The following is a 21,217-nucleotide window of genomic DNA, read 5'->3' as shown; positions in this document are numbered from 1 at the left end:
TTGATATAATTGCCATTTGTAAATTTGAATCATTGTTAGTTTTGTTTCAATTAACAAAATATCTTCCTTAGACATCAGTCTACCTCATAGTAGGCTGTGTGCAAACTCCAAGGGAAAGCTAGTCATGTGCTTTCCAGAAGATAAAAGCTTAGGGTAAAGGCTGAGAGTATTTGATGTAGGAAGGGGGAGTGGTTATATAGGTCTTAGCCAAGACATGTGATAGGCACTGTAGGGGGTTGTTGCTGTAAAAAGAAGTCTGTGACTCTCGTTAACCCATTTAAGCAGATCCCGTACCATCTTAAGGGAAACATGTTCCTGGCTGTTTTGTTTTGGCTTTTCTGGAGTTTCCAGATCTCTTCCGGCCACTTCCCTCGAGCTTGTGCCTCCTCAAGGAACTTGATGGCAAAAGAATGCTGTCCACCATGGACTGGTGATGGGAGTCCCTGTGGTCAGCTTTCAGGCAGAGGTTCCTGCCAGGACGTCATTCTGTCCAATGCACCATCTGGACCTCAATTCCCCTTCAAAGGGGTGGATGACCGTGAGTCCTGGCCCTCTGTCTTTTTTAATAGAACCTGTCAGTGCTCTGACAACTTCATGGGATTCAACTGCGGAAACTGTAAGTTTGGGTTGGGGGGCCCAAATTGCACAGAGAAGCGACTCTTAATCAGAAGAAACATCTATGATTTGAGTGTCCCAGAGAAGAATAAGTTCCTTGCTTACTTAACTTTAGCAAAGCATACTATCAGCCCAGTCTATGTCATCCCCACAGGCACCTATGAACAAATGAACAATGGCTCAACACCCATGTTTAGTGATATCAACATCTATGACCTCTTTGTATGGATGCATTACTATGTGTCAAGAGACACCCTGCTAGGAGGATCTGAAGTCTGGAGGGACATTGATTTTGCCCACGAAGCACCAGGTTTTCTGCCTTGGCACAGACTTTTCTTGCTACGGTGGGAACGAGAAATACAGGAGCTAACAGGGGATGAAAACTTCACCATTCCATACTGGGATTGGCGAGATGCAGAAAACTGTGACATTTGCACTGATGAGTTCTTGGGAGGTCGCCACCCTGAAAATCCTAATCTACTCAGCCCAGCATCGTTCTTCTCCTCCTGGCAGGTAAGATGCACTTTACATGCAGAGGCAGAGAGGAGTAGTACTTCAGCAGCCACATCTTCATGCAAGTCTCTGTGCACATCCCTGCAGATATCTCAGTGTAGAAAAGCCTAACTAGGAGATTCTCATGCTTCTTGACTTTTTCTTGAGAACACTTCAAAATCACAACTAATGTTTATTCACCTAATATCTAATAGCTTAATTAGGTTTCTAATCTTTCATAAACAAAGACTTTTTGGTTCACCACTGTGTTGCTTATACCTAGGGTGGTATCTGGCATAAACAGTAGCTCAGAGTTATTTAGGAATGTATTATCTTAGTCCATGCTTCTGAATAATAAAAATTACATTACCAATAAAATCATAGGCTATATTACTTAAAAATAAAAATTCCTGTCTCTAACCCAGACCAATTAATTAGCATCTTCAAAGGAGAGTGCTGGAATACTTCACCAAGTATCAACGATGACCTTAATTACATGAATGCTTCATAAACACTAATTGAACACAAAATCTTCATTTGTTTTAGCTTAAAAATAAACTAAAATCTGTTGAATGAGTATTTAGAATATGTGAATCACTGTTCAAAGTATTTATATAAAATAACTGATTCATGTGCATTTAATGTCAACATATCCCCATTTTAAAGCCATAAGAAATGCATAATTTGTTAAAATTACATGACAGCCCTGTTGGTAAACAGCAAAGATGGTATTTGTTAATGGCTAAAATGATTGTCTGACTAAGCCCTTTATTTGTAGGGACAAGACTGGCCTTTTGAAAGGAATTGGCTCTGCTAAACTTTTTCATTAGGATGAAGAAAAAAAATGGCTTTTTCCCTAATTTACAAGTGATAGAAACAGAATTAAGGAATTGCTATTTTAAGATTAGAGTCCCATTTCTCTTATTATTTTTCTTTATTCTGCATGAGAGGCAAAAAATAAAAAAAAAATAAAGAAATGTTCAAATGTTTTTCCTTTAAATAAACACACGTGTGAGAGATTCTTTTCTGTCTTACCTTCTAAAATTTCCTAATGCGACTATTCTAAGGACCAATTCAAACACGATGAAAAGAACAACACACAGGGCTGCCCCACACTTGAGAAATTCTGAAATTCAAATTCACTTGATTCCTCGTGCTCATACACTTCCAATATGGAGCCTCTTAAAATGCCACTGAAAACTACAGCTGCCAATTCCTGGTGTAGGTGCTGTCAACTGTTTACTAAACCTAGTAAGTATTTTATGTAGAGGAGTTTTGCTGGAAAATTACATTGCTGTTCATTTTCAGCTATTCTACCTTACTCGACAACTTCAATCCCCTTACCTATCTCTCTACTCCTCTGGCTATTGCCCTAAATTATATCAGTCTTGGATGTGGGGTTCACCTTGCTATACAATACTTTGATTTGTTTCATAGCTTTACTTGATGCCGTAAGGCTGAAGGATCATCTAAACTATCAAAAGTTATAATATATATATACTTTGTCCAGTAAGAAGGTATACATTAATATTTAATTACATGGAGTCTACTTCCAGATGATACCCAGATTTAATGTTCCTAGTCATGTTTTGAGTATTGAATTCATCTTATGATTATGGTCAACTGTATAACTTAAAAAAAAACAAATGAAATAAAATAAAATTTAAAACCACAGTAGATTTATCTGGCTTAGTAAGCCATGAACTATAATTGCTATAACTGTAGGCTAAAATTGCCTACAAATTTGAACTGCAATTATACTGCTGTGGAGGAGAAGGGTTTGTTTACATAGCATTAGCAAAGTAAAAGGAAAAAGCACGGAGGAAAAACAAGCGAAGTTTGAAAAAAGTAGAATTAGTGAAACAAAACAACAAAATCCTTTGCAAGCTAACAACATTTTCAAAAATGAGACTGCGTGGTGGTGTCCACTTTTAATCCCAGCAATCCAGAGTCAGACGCAGGTGAAGCTCTGAGTTCGAGGACAGCCTGGTCTACAAAGTGAGTGTCAGGACACCTAATCTGTGCCCTGTCCAGGGATAAATGGTTGCAGACAAGACAGATAAAATAATTCATGTTGTCTACTTTCTTTATTCATACAATCATCTATTTTGTTAAAGCACTTCAAATATGAATATTTTTCTCTCATTGCCCCTTTCCATTAGGAGAGGGTTAGAAGGTTTGGGAGGAGGGATATGGTCAAAACATATTTGCCTTAGTGGAAATGTCCTTTTGAAACCCTCTTCAGTTAATATGCTCCGAAGAAGAATGAAAATTACTTCAAAACTAAACTGAAGGTTTAAACAGAAGGTAAAAAAAATAGGATAAATAGGATTTTTTTAAAAATCAAAGCAAATCAGGATTGTTTGAGTCTGGAAAAATGGAAAAAGTAATGGTTATTCTCTTAGACAACTGAGTTCAATTCCCAGCACCAGTATGGCAGGTTACAACCATCTGTAACTCCATTTACAGGGCTCTGACATCCTTTTCTGGTTTCCCTAAGCACCATGACCAAACATGATACACAGACATACATGCAGATAAGACACCTTTTGACATAAATTGTAAAAAAATTAAGTATTTATATTATTTTAATCCTATAACTGTCAGTATTATAACCATCTCAATTTTTGTGATTGCTCTGTAGTTACTTAAGTATCAGTGATCTATCTACTTGCTGGAAACATAGAATCAAGTGGTCTATTATAAAGCTCCAGTGTGCATTTTTTGTGTATATGGGGAAGAGGTCCTACACTGTAGCCTTAGGCTTCCCTGGTACTCACTTTACAGCTAGGATGGCCTCTAAAGCATAGCAATCCTCCTGCCTCAGCCTCCCAAGGGTACTTGTACTTTGAAACCTCTTTGTGTGGCTCCAATTTGCAGCTAGCACCAAGATTCACGGATTTAATTAATATGGAGATTGTTTAGTTATCTCTTTGCTTTCCTTTATGAAAACACAGTTTCTGTAATGAGCACACCATTAATTTGAATGCTTTTGTCTAAATTAAACATTTAAATTAAAAACTAGGCTGTTTTGTGGTAGATGAGATCAAATAGCTTCCATGTTAAAGTGAGCTCATTAATAGCTTCCAAATTAACTAGGCCGATAGCCCATCTCGTATGGGTTTCTACACATTGCTTGACTTAAGATATGCTTTTACTTTACAAAAGGAAATGTTAGAGATTTGATAGCATTTATCCATTCCAAACTGAGAGGTCTTTTGTGGTATTTCATGGGGTGCTCACATTTCTAATGATAGGCCTGAAACAGTAGAAGGATTTGCATACAGAAAACACCCTAGAACAGAACCCCAAAGGCTATGTCTCCCATTTCTTTGAAAATAAACTGTTTTGACTTATGCTTAAAGCAGGTCTATAAACATACTAATTTATGGATGTATAATTTGAGAGGTGGTGACTTTTTCTATCTTAAGTTCTCTTCCAATTGAAGCAGGCTTGATTCCTAGCACCCATAAGATTGTAGCTCCAATCTCAGCCCCAAGGGATCTGACATCTATTTCTGCCTGCTATGAGCACCAAGAACACACATGATCCATGGACATGCATTAAGGAAAACACTCATACACATATAATGTAAAAAAATTAATTCATGTAATGCAAACACTGAGGAAGATAGACACTTTGATTTATGTCTGATAGAACTGATTTCCTTCCCTTTGTTCCACAATTTGTGCAGATTTATCTTACAACTTCTGTAATATTTCAGAACTTGTGAATGTTTTTCAAACCTATCTTTGTCTATCACTGTCAGATTCCCCAAGGCAGCAGCGATTCATAAATAAATTTATAACCATATATAGGGGCCATGACATACAGACAGAATGTGCTCCATAAATACATACTGAATTGAACAAAAATGAAAATCAGAGAAATTTAAATCTTGTCCTAGATGAATTTCTGAGATGTCAGCCCATATTTTGCAGCCCAGAATTCTCAATGTGAAAGACACAAAGAAGCCAACAGACAGCACTTAGTTAATAACTAGGTTAGATGCATTTTGTGCAGTGTTTACTGGTCTATATGAGTGTGAATGTATGTGTGCATGTGTGTGTGTAAATGAGTACATGAAAATATATGGTATAGATCATAATACATCTAAGCATTATTTGAGATGAAACGATTCCCTGACAAGCTTTCTTTGACAGGAGACAGTACAAAAAAAAAAAAAATTAAGGTTAATTTTCTTAGAAATAAGGTTTAATGTGCAATTAGTCTTTTCCTAGCTTGTTACTTATTTTTGTTTTATTATTCTCAAAAATATTTTCAAGTAGAAACATGAATGTTTTCCTTAAAATAGTCCGTATATTTTTTTAGTAAAAGGAAGGTACTCAGTGACATTTATGTACAAAATACCCGTGCTAAACACAATTAGATATAATGTTATGTAAACAAGAGAAGTTAAGCTTAACAGAAAAGGTGTGTCAAAGAGAGCTATCTCTGAGGATCACAATGGAGAGGGACACAGTTCCTAGGATGGATAGGAGCAAACAGCAGCCAGAGAATTCACTCCTCAGGTGGAAAGTATATCACATGGAAGCCACAGGGGGATGAAAAACAAAGTCACTTTTCAGCAGAAAGTCATGGGTTTAGGTAACCATGACAACAGCTCCGGGAAATCACAGCTTCTCTTTTTTTCTTTCTGAAAGATTTCGTGGAATGTCATATGGTTTAGTGTTTTATTTTCTTTCTTTTTTTTTTTTCAGGAAAAAACTTAAATAACGTAATAAAATCTTTGTTCCTGAAGGCTTTTAAGAACTGGTAGTTTATTGCTACTTCTTAAAGAGAACACGATCACTTTTCACCTTCCATACGATTACACCAGTTCCTTTTGTTTCCCTTTCTTTACTTCTTTAGACTTGGATATTTGAATATGCTCCCCCTAGCCTATGTAGACCTCATATGTGCTTGGAGGGAGAAAGAACCAAACCAGAATTCCAAGGCTCAGTCCAAATTCTGCCATTCGCCAAACTCTACTATACAAGCCATTTAGAATGCACTACTTCGATGTTTCCCAACAAGAAAAAGAAGTGTTATCATCGTACATGCGTGTTTTCTATGTCAACGAGACAACTGAACGGATGAGAAAGCAATGGACCACACTATGAAAGCCATTGTCCTTGGACACACAGAAACATAAAGTTGTAGACTTCTCTAGCTTACCCACCAGACCCCCAGGAAGTTACTTAGAGATTTTAGTGACAATTTCGTTCCTGAAAGATAGGCTAGCTGAATAGGTTACTATAAAACAATTTAGAGTCACGAGTCCATGTAAAATGACTTGTTAAGTCTTTGCCATTTTGTTTTTCATTTTAATGTGTGGGAAATCCTGTGTTTTAAGTGATGCAACAGGATCAGTTATCATCATAATGAATGTTCATATACCTAGTGATAAGCACAACTTAGTTATCGAAGTAATGGCTTTATATTAAAAGTAATTGTAATTTTGGGTACTATTAGGGGTGAAACATTTTGGGGGTAGATCCTAGGGACTTATATATGCTAGGCAAGTTCCCTAGAACTGAGCTACAAGCCAGCCATAATTATTGGATCCCATACACAGGTGCCAGAGAATGTGGCATCATGAGCTTTAAGTATTTTGGACTACTTGATCCTGAATAAAGAGTCATTGCACTCTCCATTTAAAAATGAAAAGTCCTGACAGAGAGTTTGGGTCACCTGCCTGAGGCCCTGGGGTCAATAGAATCAATATTAGACCCTATATTTCTGAATACAGTTTCCAGGACAGGCAATGACAATATTAACAAATTCTCACCATTGCCCTGCCTCTGAAACAAACATAAACAATTTGGAGCTAAGTTTTCTGCGTTATTTCTGTAGCCAGGGTTTCTTTCCTCGGCATTATTAATGCCTCCATCACCTAAGCACTTAGTCACAGGGCAGTTGGCATTTCAGCAAAAATAGTTCCATTTAACCAAGTCTGCTGTAGGAGTCTTTTCTGCAATAAGACCTTTTGGAAGTATCTTGAGGATTTATTAGTCAAAGAGAACTGAAAATGATTTCCTCTGTGTCTCTGCAATGGTGTCTAGTCAATCCACACTGTAAAGACTTCCAAACTGTTACATTCAGGTCAGAACTTAAACTACTTTTATGAAACTATTCATGACTCATTTATGTGAAAAATAAATGAAATAGATAAAGCTTTAGAATCAGCAATGCTGTATTTACAGATTTTCAAATATTTTGTTAGTAAAGAAATAGATATTTTAAGGATGAGGCTTAAGTCTAAACAGAAAATTCATTTATGTTTCTTACATTCCTTACCCTTACAGCTTCAAGATAATTTTATGCAGTTTTAGCACACTTAACACTATCTGTGGCTTCTGTCATATAGAGTTTCAAAATTCCGGATTTTGAATTTTTTTGGATTGGGATTTCTAGGCTGCATAAGCAATCTGATTTGAATGGATATCTACAACTATTTCCCTTCTTTGTCAGATCCTATTTAGCCAGTAATTAGTAATCATTTTTACTAAGTTTTTTTTTTCTTGGTCCTGAAGAACACGTAGGCTCTTGGACCCATGTGAACATGTCTCTATTTAGTCATAGGTAAAAATGTGGAGTGCAAAGAAACACGAGCAGAGCGCAGAGCAGAGGAGGCAGTGTGGTCTCAGCAGCAGGATCACAGGGGATGAAAAGACCTGTTTTGGAGGGAGAATGGAAAATAATGTTTGACAGAGTCAATGTAAAAGAAAATGGAGGGCAACATACAAAATGAAATCCAATGCTTCCTGGCTTGAGCTGCAGGCTGCTTGGTGTGAAAGTACAGAGAAATGAATTTGATATAAATAAAATACTTGCGACTTATGAACACTATGATTAAATTTGAAGTCATAAACAGTGGCATACACTCGGAATATGAGAATTTTCATTAATGTAATTGGGAGGTAGGTCATGAAACTCACCCATACATACGGCCAAAAAAATGTAACTGCAGTGATGTTGCCTGGCTTTAATCCCAGCACATGGGAGGCTGTTGGAGGCAGATCTCTGTGAGTTCGAGGCCAGCCTGGTCTACAGAGTGAGTTCCAGGACAGCCTCGAATGTTACACAGAGAAACCCTGTTGCAAAAGTCCCAAAAATAAATAAATAAAAATAACAAATATAAATAGAAAGAATATATGGAACTGAGTTCTACATCAAGAACAGGTTTATAGCGTTATAGAGGGGGCTCATTTAAGTTCTTACTTCCAATAGATTAGCATGTTGGCTTCCTAATAGGAAACTCTCTTAACTTCTGATTGATGTGGGAAGAGTCAGACTATGCTGGATACTGCCATCTTTGGGTGAATGGGCCGGGACTGTAGAGGAAGCATAAGTGAGCGAGTCACACCAGTCAAGGGAAGCAAGCCAGGAATCAGCACTCCTCCATTGTCTCTGCTACATTTCCTGCCTTCAGGTTTCAACTACAGCCTTTTCCTACGACAGACTTCATCCTGTGATTCAAGTAAACCCTTTTCTATCTAAGATGGTTCTGGTCAGTTTTGATCACAGCAAAAAATGCAAACTAGAACAATGAGCTGTGTACAATGCTCAAAAATCCATTGCAGTGCACAATGCTCAGAAATAGACCTAAGTTTTGAGGATTAATCAACTTGCAATTTTTGTCTTGAAATCTGAATAACTTCTGCTGTTTTGTGTTTCACAGTAAAGCCATAGTGTCAGAAAGCATACCATAGGAGCTCAATATGATTTTACTCTTGCACTATCCCATTTTTTTTTTTTTTGGAAAATATCCTTACCTATCTGGGATGTTGGAAGTCTCTCACTATGCTGTAGCACTAGCCCCATTTAGTCCCCAGTCTTTGGGAACTACTGACAGGAATGGCAAGAACCAACTACCACTGTCTTTCAGGATGAGTAGAGTTTCAGCAGCTGAAGCTCCCAGGACATGTGGGTAAAAGTTGGAGCAGCTGTGTTTCAGGGCTGGTGGAATGAAAGCTAAATGGGTAGATTAGTCAACACTTGTTAATTCTCACCAACAATACTCCATGAACTCAGTGTGTCCTCCACATTGATTTGCTGAAACTAGAAACCCCAATGTAACTGACAGTATTTTCAGATAGGACTTTCAAGAAAGCATTAGAGTGACGTGAAGGAAGAGCTTAGACCATCATTTTAAGCATTGATCTTTATTGTGTCTGGCATTTGATAGTCTAATTTGTGTCCAGAAAGTTCCCAACTATACCTTGATCTATCAACAGTTTAATTCATAAAAAGAAGCCAAATTTCTTTCTTTGACCTTGGGTGGCTTGTCAGTACTGTCTCTGCCTCCCTGAAGTATTCCAAAGTAACCTGCTAGTGCAGTCTTCCTTCTTTTTTCTTCATTTCTTCCCACTAAGTACAATAATTAATCTTTTAAAAATAATTTGTGTGTATCGGTGTGAAGGTGTCAGATCCCCTGGAACTGGAGTTACAGACAATAATGAGCTGCGATGTGGGTGCTGGGAATTGAACCTGGCTCTTCTGGAAAAGCAGACAGTGCTCTTAACCACTGAACTTTCTCTCCAGTCAAAAATAATTAATCTAATAAGGGTTCCTGTGCTCAAATAAACAAGTTTCATCTCACAGAGCTGCATCTTGATTGCCAAAATCATATGCAAACTAGATGAAGACCAGGAGCTCTGTTGTTTATTTTGACACAGATGTGCTATAAAAATCATTGGCTGTTGAACTTCTCTGCATGAGTTACAAATGTATAAAGAAGCCAGGCGGTGGTGGCGCACGCCTTTAATCCCAGCACTCAGGAGGCAGAGACAGGCGGATCTCTGAGTTCGAGGCCAGCCTGGTCTACAAGAGCTAGTTCCAGGACAGGCTCTAGAAACTACAGGAAAACCCTGTCTCGAAAAAACAAAAATAAACAAACAAACAAACAAAACAAAACAAAACAAAAAAACCAAATGTATAAAGAAGGAACGGTGAACTGGCTTGGTGAGTTAAGGACCCATTTGATATCATATAACCAGGACCTCTTAAATCCTAAGTAGGAGTATCAGCTTCCTGTTAGCATTGATTGCTTGAAAAATGGAAATGGGAAATTACCAGAGAAATCTTCCTAGCCAAACTAGACAAATGAATGAGCACTGTTCCAGGGAGACCATGCCTTAATGTACGTCATAGTGAATGACTGAGGAAGACACTCAACATCAACCTCTGGCCTCTACAGGCATGCACAAACATGTTTGTACATGTGTACCTGCACACACACACACACATACCTACACATGTGCAAGCACACGCATGTGTGCGTGCCACATATGCATATGCACACACAAATGCACGTAAATGAGCAAGTAGCAGCTCTGAGTACACTAAAGATGGAGCTGAAGCGCTTGGTTTGTGATGGAAACACTCTCTTTTTATCTTGAAATTGTCCACACTCCTCTGTCTTCAGTTTCTTTATTAATATGGGAAGCATTGCCACATGACCTAAATGAAATAGTTCATGCAGCATGGAACCTTAACACTTCTCCTCTAAAACTGTGAAGAATTATGATTCTTTTAAAAATAATTAGCTGCTAGAGAGGAAAATAGGAACTTGGAAAACAGCTAAGCATTGAAAGTTCCCATGAGTAAGACTATGTTTTATATATATATATGTATATATCAAGCCAGACATTAAAAATGGATGTTATGACTAAAACAAAAACTGGGAATAGAATGATCACCAGTACTTGGTATTACGATTTTTGATAAATATTTCTGTTGGGTATTTGTTATTGGTCATGTGATGGGATTTTGACTCTACATGGAGCAATAGCTGCCTTTCCTGTCATAATGAGACTTAGAACCTCACATGCTGATTAATATATGGTAGAGGGTTTTCCAAGTCAATTGCATCTCAAATATTCATATAAAGTACTCTATTGGATCACAATTTAGTGCAGAAGACTTAGGAAACCAAAGCCACTGTGTTATATGCTTCAAGTAGTTACTACTAGACATAGGGCTACAACTTCCCTGTCTTTGGCCTTCCTTTGGTTGTCCTGCCAGCTCTACTGCATCCTTTGACAGTATCACTTAATTGTCAGGAAGCGGACTGAAAATAGTGATGAGTAATAGCAACATTTCTTCCTGCTCTACTTGACTCCGAGATAAGTCATTTAACATGAAGTGTCTTTCACAGATCATCTGTAGCCGACCAGAAGAGTATAACAGCCAACAGGTTCTATGTGACGGGACACCTGAGGGACCACTGATGCGCAATCCTGGAAACCATGACCAAGCCAAAACCCCGAGGCTTCCATCTTCAGCAGATGTGGAATTTTGTCTGAGTTTGACCCAGTATGAAACTGGCACCATGGATAGAAATGCCAATTTCAGCTTTAGAAATACACTGGAAGGTAATATCCTTGTTTTCACTAATTGTGTGTTTTCTCCTTGCTTACCATCTATTTCCAGAGAATCTCGGGTCAAATATATTTAGAATTTATAATTCTATCAGTTGTATAGTGCTATGCTTTGCATATACTCACAATGACAGTGAACCTAGCCAGATCAGAACATCATAACATATTCCAGCAGTTTAGTGATACAAAAGCAAGGTGTGTATTCTCCTCACCACGTGAAAAAGTGGGGATAACAAGCAGTTTTCCATAAAATAAACAGCTCTTATTTCAAATTAACAAAAAGCAAAAGAGGTAGATTCTCTGAAGCCAGAAGTTAGTGACCGTGACCTGAGAACATGGAATCAGGTTCCACCAATACTCTTTCCTAACATGGTAAGAGTTCTATGAAGCTTTATAGTAATAGAACAAGGAAAATCACTGGACAAGACACTTTGCAAATACATCAGGAAAAACATCAATTAAGCAATATACAGAAGAGCAGAGATATCCAATCTATAGACACCAGAAGGTATCGGATTCTATTCTTAGACGTTTTTTGGTCAAAAGTGGGAGTCTGCATTTCACAAACCTTTTACCCAATGATCATAAAGATGTTAGGTTACATACAGAAGAAAACAAAGATGGTTGTTAGTTATTAAAAACATCCCAAGATAGTTTGATTCTGAATTTGCAATATTCCAACTTGTTTTGTCAACCAGACTTTGCAATCCCATAGTCTTTCCAGAAATTCTCATTCATAGAGACAGTAGTGGATAGAGGGACAGTGTTTCAATTAAGGTATGTTAATACAAAGCAAAATCATTCCATTATTAAAGCTGTTTGTACTGTGGAATTAGAGACACGGCCCTACGGAAAGCCAGTGTTTTCTCAAGATCTAAATGTGCTTCTTCCTCTCTGATTTAGCCATACCTAGAGACTAGGTTATTTGAAGCAATTTTGTTTGTTAATTGTAATAAAGACACGATTCATGTCAATTCGAGTCTGTCTCCTTACATCCCAACACCTGCACTTCACCAGAAGTAGTTCCTCATATCCTTTAACACTCTCTAATTCAGCATGTCTCTCCACCTGTTCAGATCTCCCTTTCAGTACCGGTTCATTCTTGTGCAATCAGAACAGATCCTTTGATATGTCCATACATTCACTACAGTTAATATTGAGGAGACAATCCTAGCAACAAACTAATTTTAAAGGGCAACAAAAATGAATGAACTCAAGTCACAGATTCTAAACATGAGCAAATACAGGGGCTACCTTCTAACAAAGCTCTCAGAAATTACCCCCAGATACCGCACAAAAGTCCTTTGCAATTTACCGAGTGGGCAATCTTCATCTCCTCCATAAAGAGAATCTTATCAACCTTTCTCCTTGCCTTTAGTGTGCTGTGTTCACCTTAACTTCTTGTGATCTACTTTATGGATTGAGTTTACCGTCTGTTTTGAAAGGTCAGCAAAATAGCAAGACTGACGAAGACAAGAGAACGAGGGACCATTTGGCACTGTAGACCTTTACTTGGGGGAAAAGCTACAGAGAGGGCTCCCTTTTCTTCTTTCATTCCAAACTATAATCCTAAAGCCTTACACCCATAAGTAATGCAAGAAAGGAAGTCACATCTTAAAGGTGACTGCTGTTAAAGATTACGATCCTTCTCTTACAGCAATAAAATTATGCTCTAAAAAGAACAATTATTATGTGAAAGAACATCCTGTCACCACTTTGTGTGATGTTGCTTCAAATTTTATGAATGTCTCCTGTAGATTACATCATTATTCTCAGGTTTGGCAATGTTAAATAATGAGGCTACCCTTGTTCACCTGGTGAGTTGGCAGCCCCAAACCTGCATCTAGTTTGTTTAAGGACAATGTACAGAAAGCAAGAACATTGCACTCCGATGACCCATAGGGTTCAAAGTTGTGGCAAAGGGTGGGCAATATTGTTGTGCATACAATATCAGCAGAGACAGTGGTTTGGAAGGAACCTCTCGAGGGTTCCAGGTTCTTGAATCCCTTTTAGAGAATCAGGGAATGAACAGGAGCAGAGTGGTTAGGAGCAGAAACACAGCAGTTGTGTTTTTCTTGATTTGTTTGTTTGTTTTTAGAGAAAAGCTTCCTCTAAAGGAAGAGAGCCTAAGCAAAGCAAAGTCTTGGAAGCTCAGCATCATTGCTACACAATGACTCACATGGGCTCTCTGGGCTACTTGAATAGCATTCACTTTGTTGCAAAATGCTTTATTTGTTATACATTGGCCTTGGGCAAAGGTGCCCAGCCTTGTTCTTGACCAACAGCCTTTTCTCCCATGCTAATTCTGCAACCTTTGGAAAGGGACTTCCAGATCTCACTGGCTACCCTAATCTTTTGTCTTGAATACAGTCAATGGAAATATATGCAGTCATAAGAAAAGCAAAGTCATGACATTTACAAGGAAATGGATGAAATTGGAAATCATTAACTAAAATAAGTCAGATTCATAAAGACATCAAAAATGATGTCATTTTTTCCTCACACACAGAGCATAAGTTTAAAATTATATATTTATGTATATTTGCAAATGCATATATATGTATATAAATATAGTTGTAGATATGCATGTGTGGGTCATGAATCTGGAAAATGAATTATGATGGAAAGACAGAGATATTAAGAGAACTATAAATAAGATAAATGGAGCACATGCAATAGACAAATACTGCTGTTAACAGAGGAAACAAAGGAAGCATCTAGAAGTGTGTAGTGTCGGATCAGAAGAAAGGAGAGGAAAGTACTTATGATACATATGTCTAAAGAGTCCATAATGAGACCATTATTGTGTATGTTCACTTAAAAATTTTATTTAAAAAGGTGAATGGTATAAATGTAGTTTTTTTTTTAAATGTTAGAAGGCAATTCCTCATGCCATGGCACCTCATAGCCTGTGGGCAGAAATGAAGGTATACAGTTTGGCACTTACTGTCTAATAGGACAGCATGTTTCCCCTGACTTTGCCGGGATTAACAAAAGTTCTACAAATGCTAACATTCGTGACCTTGCAAAACAAACAGACTCTGCCCTTAATGAAACTTGAGAACTTCGCGTTCTTTGGCAAAACTCTTAACCATCAGTAATAATATTTTTAAATGTTATATTATATTATTTATTGGACATAGTGTAGGCACAGAAGTGGAGCAAAGGCATTTCATTTTGTTAAAGCCTGAGCGAAAGAAAAGTGCTGCAGGTTGGGTCGGGTGTCACAGATATTCACAACTGGTCAAAATACAGAGACTATGTGACTATAAGATGTCCAGTCCTATTGGTTCATCTACAGTGCTACTCCTCCTCAGACTCAAGGAATATCACGAAAGAGACAGCAGGTTATATCTAGTGGATCCGAACACTTGCAGCTAGAGAGTGTCTTCTAGACATGGCGGGGATGTTATACCCAAGATATCTCAACAGTATGTTCACCTTAACAACAACCTCCTCCATAATGAAGAACTCACTTGTCCCAGCTAGGCAAATAAGCAAAATTTCTCAAGTCTTTACTCATAGTAGAGAATCCATAGAAAATCAATTGGTCCTGAGGGGAGATTCATTTTTCTCTAGGGATGAGATTACTAATTTGTTGTCCAATCCTATGTAGTGATACCTTAACACAGACACACGCGCGCACACACACACACACACACACACACATTTGGGAAACACTGATTGGATTCAGGAGATGGTGTATGTGTGTATAAAAATATGTATAAAAGAGGTCATGTATTCAAGAGTAAAGCGTGGGCAGAGGATGGAAAATTTATAAATAATAGTAGTCACATATGAAATTCTCAAAAAACTAAATTTAAATTAGAAAGGTTTCTTATTCATGACTTTACTGTAGAGACGCAATTCAGAGTTCTCAGGATTTAAAGCAGTGAATAGCAGCAAAGGGTTGGCTCCAGGCGTTGCTCTACCTCATGATCTCAAACACAGGGCTACCAAGCTCCAGTGCTATTATCTTAGTGAATGAAATTAGCTTCTAGCCACTCAGGCTGGGGTTATTCAGTTCACTGCCTGATCCGAGCTTCCTGCAGACTGAAGATTCGGCATCTCATTAACATCTAAGGTTTCTTTACCCTGCAACTGCCTTCCAAGGTGCTACCTCACTCTGGTATTGTTGTAGGTCAAATCCAGGTCTTTGATTTGTGTTTTCTCCCTGTTCTAAGGTCTCTAGATAACTTGGTTTAAAACATTATATTCCCTCTTAGGATAATAGCTGGTCACTGTTATTTAAGCCATATAGAGAGATAAAATGAGATTCCCCTCTGTAATTGACTTGTCCACCAGATGAATCACCATTTCACACACCAACTTGTCCTCTGACCTCTACGAGGGCACCAATACTCACACAACATACATACATATACACACATATAATAATTTATAAAAGGATATTCTAATAAAAATTATGATAACTAATTCCTTTTATGGTGTTATGATCATATCTTCTTTGAGAAAAAATGGAAGTTGGATTACCTTAAAAATATCTAAAGACTTACTTAAAATTTTTCTATCTGTATTTTATTTTATATATCTGCTATGAATTATATTCATTATGACTCCTTTAGAAGTATCTAGCCAGGCTGGTAGTGACACACCCCTTTAATCCTAGTACTCAGGAGGCAGAGGAAGGTAGATCTCAGTGAGTTCACGGACAGCCTGGTCTACAAAGCAAGTTCCAGGACAGGGTCCAAAGCTACTCTAATAAACCCTGTCTCAAAAAACAAAACAATGGACCTATTCATTAAATACAATCTTCCAAAATCATTGTGTCATTTTGAAATTACAGTGTTCATAATTTTCTGCTAAGTCTCTTATGTTTAAGAATAATTTATCTCCTCACATGAACTAAGATGAATTTGCTGTCTTGTTTTCTTTCTGATTTCTATTTTCAAATTACATTTAAAATATTAATATAATTCAAATATTAATTTCAGGTTAAATTAAACCAGTTAAGTTAAATATGCTTTGCTCTAGTGAAAATCTTGTCACCTGTGTTTTCGCACATCAAAACTTAAGAGGGATAAGAAAGTATATCCAATGTCACCTATGTCCCCACATCTTTGAAAGAAAGGTGTCTGGTTAAACAAGAAAATATACATGAAAATGCCTTTACATTACCTGCCATATAGTAGCTAACTCATTTTCAAGAAAATATGGAGAGGCTACTTCTATGAAAATACTTTACAGCATTCGTTGGCACATCGAAATTTTAAAGGTAAAATTATTGTTGGGTCTTTTTTTAAATGTCAAAATAGAGAAGATAAAAAGTTTATGTGAAGAAAATAATGTGATTAGAGGTAAATATTTTGAAGCATAGTTTAGGTTTGGAGAACAAAGAACAGTTTAGTCAAAATCAGTAAATTTCAACCCCGGTTGCACATTAGAATCACTTAGGGGCTTTTAAGACTCTAAGTGACTGAATTCAATTCTAAAACAATTACATCCAAATCTCCAGGTACCAGAGATAAACATCGATATCTAAAACAAACAAATAAGCCAAACCTCTCCAGAGGAGAATTGGGGGAGAAATAAAAGAGAAAAGGAGTTGGATTGGCAAATTGAAGCTGCCTGATGTCATTCATCTAAAGCAGTCCCTAAATTTCCCATAGGAACGACAAATGAACTTAAAGATGTAACTCTCAATATGTTGAGCTATTGTTGCTGTCCTTTGTAAAGAATTTGGAACCATTTTGGCATATAGGGTTGCTACCATGTTCCCTACCGGGTTGTGGGATGTTCCCTGTCCGTGGGGAATCTGACAATGAGCAAATGAAAAGCCATTCTAACATTCTGTGCATTCCTTAATGCAGCTGACTTTGAAAGTGACAAGGGCACAAACTCATTTGAAGAACACAGCACAAAGAGATTTCTGAGTTGATCCAGCAAGTTCACACGTAGCCTCACAGGTTTTAGGAGATTAGCTTTATATTCTCAGTCTCTGTTGTACATTTATCTTTTCAATACAGAAGCATTTGAGACTCTGATTTTTATTATGAGAAGTCACAATAAATTATTTGATCTCACTTTCGGGGCTTTCGCTTCTGATGTATTTGGAGAAACCCAACCTGCTATGTGGAAAAGATCACAGGTCTGGAAGTCAATCACGGTCATGTTTCATTTGTTCGTTATTCAAATTCTAGCTCGACTTTGCTTGTGTTATATGAATTTACAAACTGCTGTTTTCTCATTAGTAAAATGGAGACACCAATAATATTGTCCACTTTGCAAGGAATCCCTTTGCTCACATGAGAATATGTACAAGAATGATATTTGAATTTGGCTTTATGGAAGTAATGTAATTTTTTTCTTTTAGAAAAGAGCAAAACCCAAGAAGTAAAATTGACAGAGGAATAATTTCTCTTTTGTAAAGATAATTTCAGTAGTTCTAATCTATATAGCCTACATCTCCAAATGAACTGTGAAGTAAAAGAGAAAATAATATATTTTTCATATTAGTATCATTTCGATCTCTAATTGTCCCACATTAGAAATCTTTAAAGTCCCCTTGTAGGTAACTATCTTACTGCCAACCTCTGTCGGCCACACACAGAAAAGGCATGTTTTTGTTAGCAGATTCAGCAACGAGCACACATTTATCAACTAAACCAGACGGCAGAGCAGGAAGTTATTACTCAGGATGCTTCTGCTGCTACCAGATCGATGCTAGGTGCTTTCACACCAGCCATCAGAATTAGTTTTTACATCCTAAGAAATATGTTTAGCTTTCCCCTATTATATCAATGGCAAAAGTGAGGCAGAAAATTTACCTAAATTGATGAACGCTGTATTTCTTTCTAGTAAATAACCTACTGCATCAGTGTTTTTATTTTTTTTTTATTTTTTATTTTTTGGTTTTTTGAGACAGGGTTTCCCTGTAGTTTCTAGAGCCTGTCCTGGAACTAGCTCTTGTAGACCAGGCTGGTCTCGAACTCACAGAGATCCGCCTGCCTCTGCCTCCCGAGTACTGGGATTAAAGGCGAGCACCACCACTGCCCTGCTTGCATCGGTGTTCTTAAACAAGGCTATGCAGTACACCAGGTTCTCAGAAGAATACAAAGCATAGGCAGTTTGGAGAGAAACTATTTTTCCATCCTTATCTACTATAATTTTCTAAAACACGCATAACTGAGAGGTTAGAAGAACTCCTGACCCTACTGCACCCTCAAAATCATCTTGTATAATTATTTTTAGAAAAAAATCATCTTGTTTCTACTTTTCATACAGCATTTTTCAGAGGTCGTAACATTATCTATGATGTCAAAAATGAAAAATATTACAATAATTAGTGCCAATGTTGCCGAAGTATGAAATGTTAATGATTAAGCCATAGAAAAGTGTATTGATGTGGGAGGGTTTTCTGTTTTAATAAAGGAACGGCCTTGGCCAGCCCTTAGGTGGGTGGAGTAGACAGAACAGGAAGAAGGAAGTGAGGTAGATGGCTCAGTCAGATGCCATGCCTCTCCTAAGTTAGTCAGACCTCCGTGCCTCTCCTCAGAGAGATGCCAGATGCCATGAAGCCAGCCACCAGGTCAGGCATGCTGAATCTTTCCTGGTAAGACACCACTTTGTGGTGTTACACAGATTATTCGATATGGGTTAGTCAAGATGTGAGTAAGAGGCTGGAACTAATGAGCCAGGCAGTGTTTAAATGAATACAGTTTGTGTGTTGTTATTTCGGGTTTTAAGCTAGCCGTGCAGAAGCCAGACGGCCAGGAGCAGGGCGGCAGGAATGCAGCCCATCTGCTCCTCACTACAGTGTATTAGGTTAATTTACTTTTATCTTACTTTTAATTGAGAAATAAAATTGTTTTTATTTATGGTACATGATATTATGATGCTGGTATACACCTTACAGAATGACTAAATCAAGCTAAGCATCACATATGCTACCTTATATACTTACTTTTCTTCAGTGTAAATGGTTGCTTTATATTTTCTTACCAGTTTCCAAGTGTACCATGACTGTGATGAACTGTTACATACATTTTATTTGATTAGTATATCCCTAAACGTCACCAACCTAAAAAATGGAGTGTAGGGTTTTGTATGTTCTAACAGTGACCTTACAGAAAGATGAGGACTTGATTTTGTTTTTGAGAATGAGTTCTAATTAGCTGTGAAATGAATATTCTACAAAAATAAAAACATTATGACCTGATGTCCCTAGGACAGTTACAGATTAATGGAAATAAGGTTGATGACAAATTTCATGCTTCTTCTGGAACCAGGATCCAAAATTAAAGTATTTATTAGAACCAGAGGGCAAGAAGTTACAAAGACACTGTAAGGACTCCTCTCGGGCTTGTTTCACATTTAAATGAGAGTGAATGGGGATGATTACAAAGGGTTCCTAGCACACTGTAGTAGTAGTCAAAGGGCTTAACAGAGAGGCATCAGGAGAGATTCTGCAATGACTCGGCCTAACTCACCAATTAATTCACCACACCGTGTACCCTTCCTGATACTTTTCAGCTCTACAAAGATCTCAATGGATATTCAGAATGAAACATCAAATGAGTTTACTTACTGTTTTTTGTTTTTGTTTAATTAGGCTTTCCTCTATAGTTACAGATGAGGTGAGATAATCACTTAGATTTTTCAGTCATTTAGGTAAACTAATTTTAATAATTATCTTTTTCATCAACAGGATTTGCCAATCCACTCACGGGGATAGCAGACTCCTCTCAAAGCAGCATGCACAATGCTTTGCATATCTATATGAACGGAACAATGTCCCAAGTCCAGGGATCAGCCAATGATCCCATTTTTCTTCTTCATCATGCTTTTGTGGACAGGTTGGTTGACATTTCTTCACAAATTATGTGCTCACTGGATTTAAATGGACTATCAGTGTGACTATCATATAAATTTTAGTTATCTTACCAAACATTTATAAATTATGTTGGTAAAGTCTGTTACCTTGAGAGACCCTAAGCAAAGGCTAAAGTGCAAATCTTTATGGAAGCAATATGTAGTGAAGAGAAATCAGTAAGTGGGAAGGCATGATAAGGAAGGAGAAAAATTCAAGTTAGGCTACAGTATCAGTTCAGGTGTCAATTCAGACGTATCTGGAACAGTGTAGGCTGCTTTTTATTTAATATGAGATTAGGACTAGGGAATAGATTCAGAATCTAATATTAAAGAGTCAATAACTACAGGTTGACTTGAGAAAGGGAATGTCAAACTCCCAACTGCTATCATGATTCCTTAGGCTATGTAGCTCCAGTGCTGAGGATTTGAAAGCTTGCAAATGTTTGAGGTCAAGAATAAAATCGTGAATGTAGGCAATCAACCGAGTACAGAGGGAAAAATAATGACAGTTTTCTGATTAAAGGGAAAGGCCCTTTCGGGCTCCCTCTCCACGATTGCTAGGAGTCTTAGCTGGGGTCAGTCTTGTGGATTCCTGGGAATTTTTCTAACACCAGGTTTCTCCTCATAGAGTGGGGAACCCTGATGGCTCCTTGGCCTTGAGAGGGAGGGAGGGGAGGTATGGGTGGAGGGGAGGGGAGGGAAGGGGGAGGAGGAGGGGAGGGAGGGGGGAGGAGGAGGGAAGGAGATGGAAATTTTTAAATATATATAAAAAAAAAAAGGGTACCAAGTATGCCTGGTGGTGCCCAGACAGACATGCAACAAAACATTCATACATAAAATAAATGAATCTTTGCATCAAAAAAAAAAAAATGGGGAACTGGAGTTGGTATGTA

At 37.6% G+C, this 21,217-nt stretch overlaps 1 protein-coding gene across 2 annotated transcripts in view; it reads left to right on the top strand.

Annotated features, from left to right (window-relative positions):
• The first annotated feature begins 309 nt into the window (after positions 1-309).
• Tyr (tyrosinase) overlaps positions 310-21,217 on the top strand; it is a 62,050-nt gene continuing 41,142 nt past the window's right edge. The window contains exons 1-3 of one of the 2 annotated variants that reach the window (XM_038314239.1): positions 310-1,128; positions 11,270-11,486; positions 20,161-20,308. In XM_038314239.1, the coding sequence (XP_038170167.1) occupies positions 310-1,128; positions 11,270-11,486; positions 20,161-20,308 (1,184 nt within the window). The remainder of the gene's footprint in view (positions 1,129-11,269; positions 11,487-20,160; positions 20,309-21,217) is intronic. The other variant, XM_038314240.1, reaches the window with a different exon arrangement.

This window comes from Arvicola amphibius, chromosome 12 (genome assembly GCF_903992535.2).
Source record: "Arvicola amphibius chromosome 12, mArvAmp1.2, whole genome shotgun sequence".
In the NCBI taxonomy this organism is placed as follows: domain Eukaryota; kingdom Metazoa; phylum Chordata; class Mammalia; order Rodentia; family Cricetidae; genus Arvicola; species Arvicola amphibius.
This window is presented reverse-complemented; position numbering and strand designations above follow the sequence as displayed.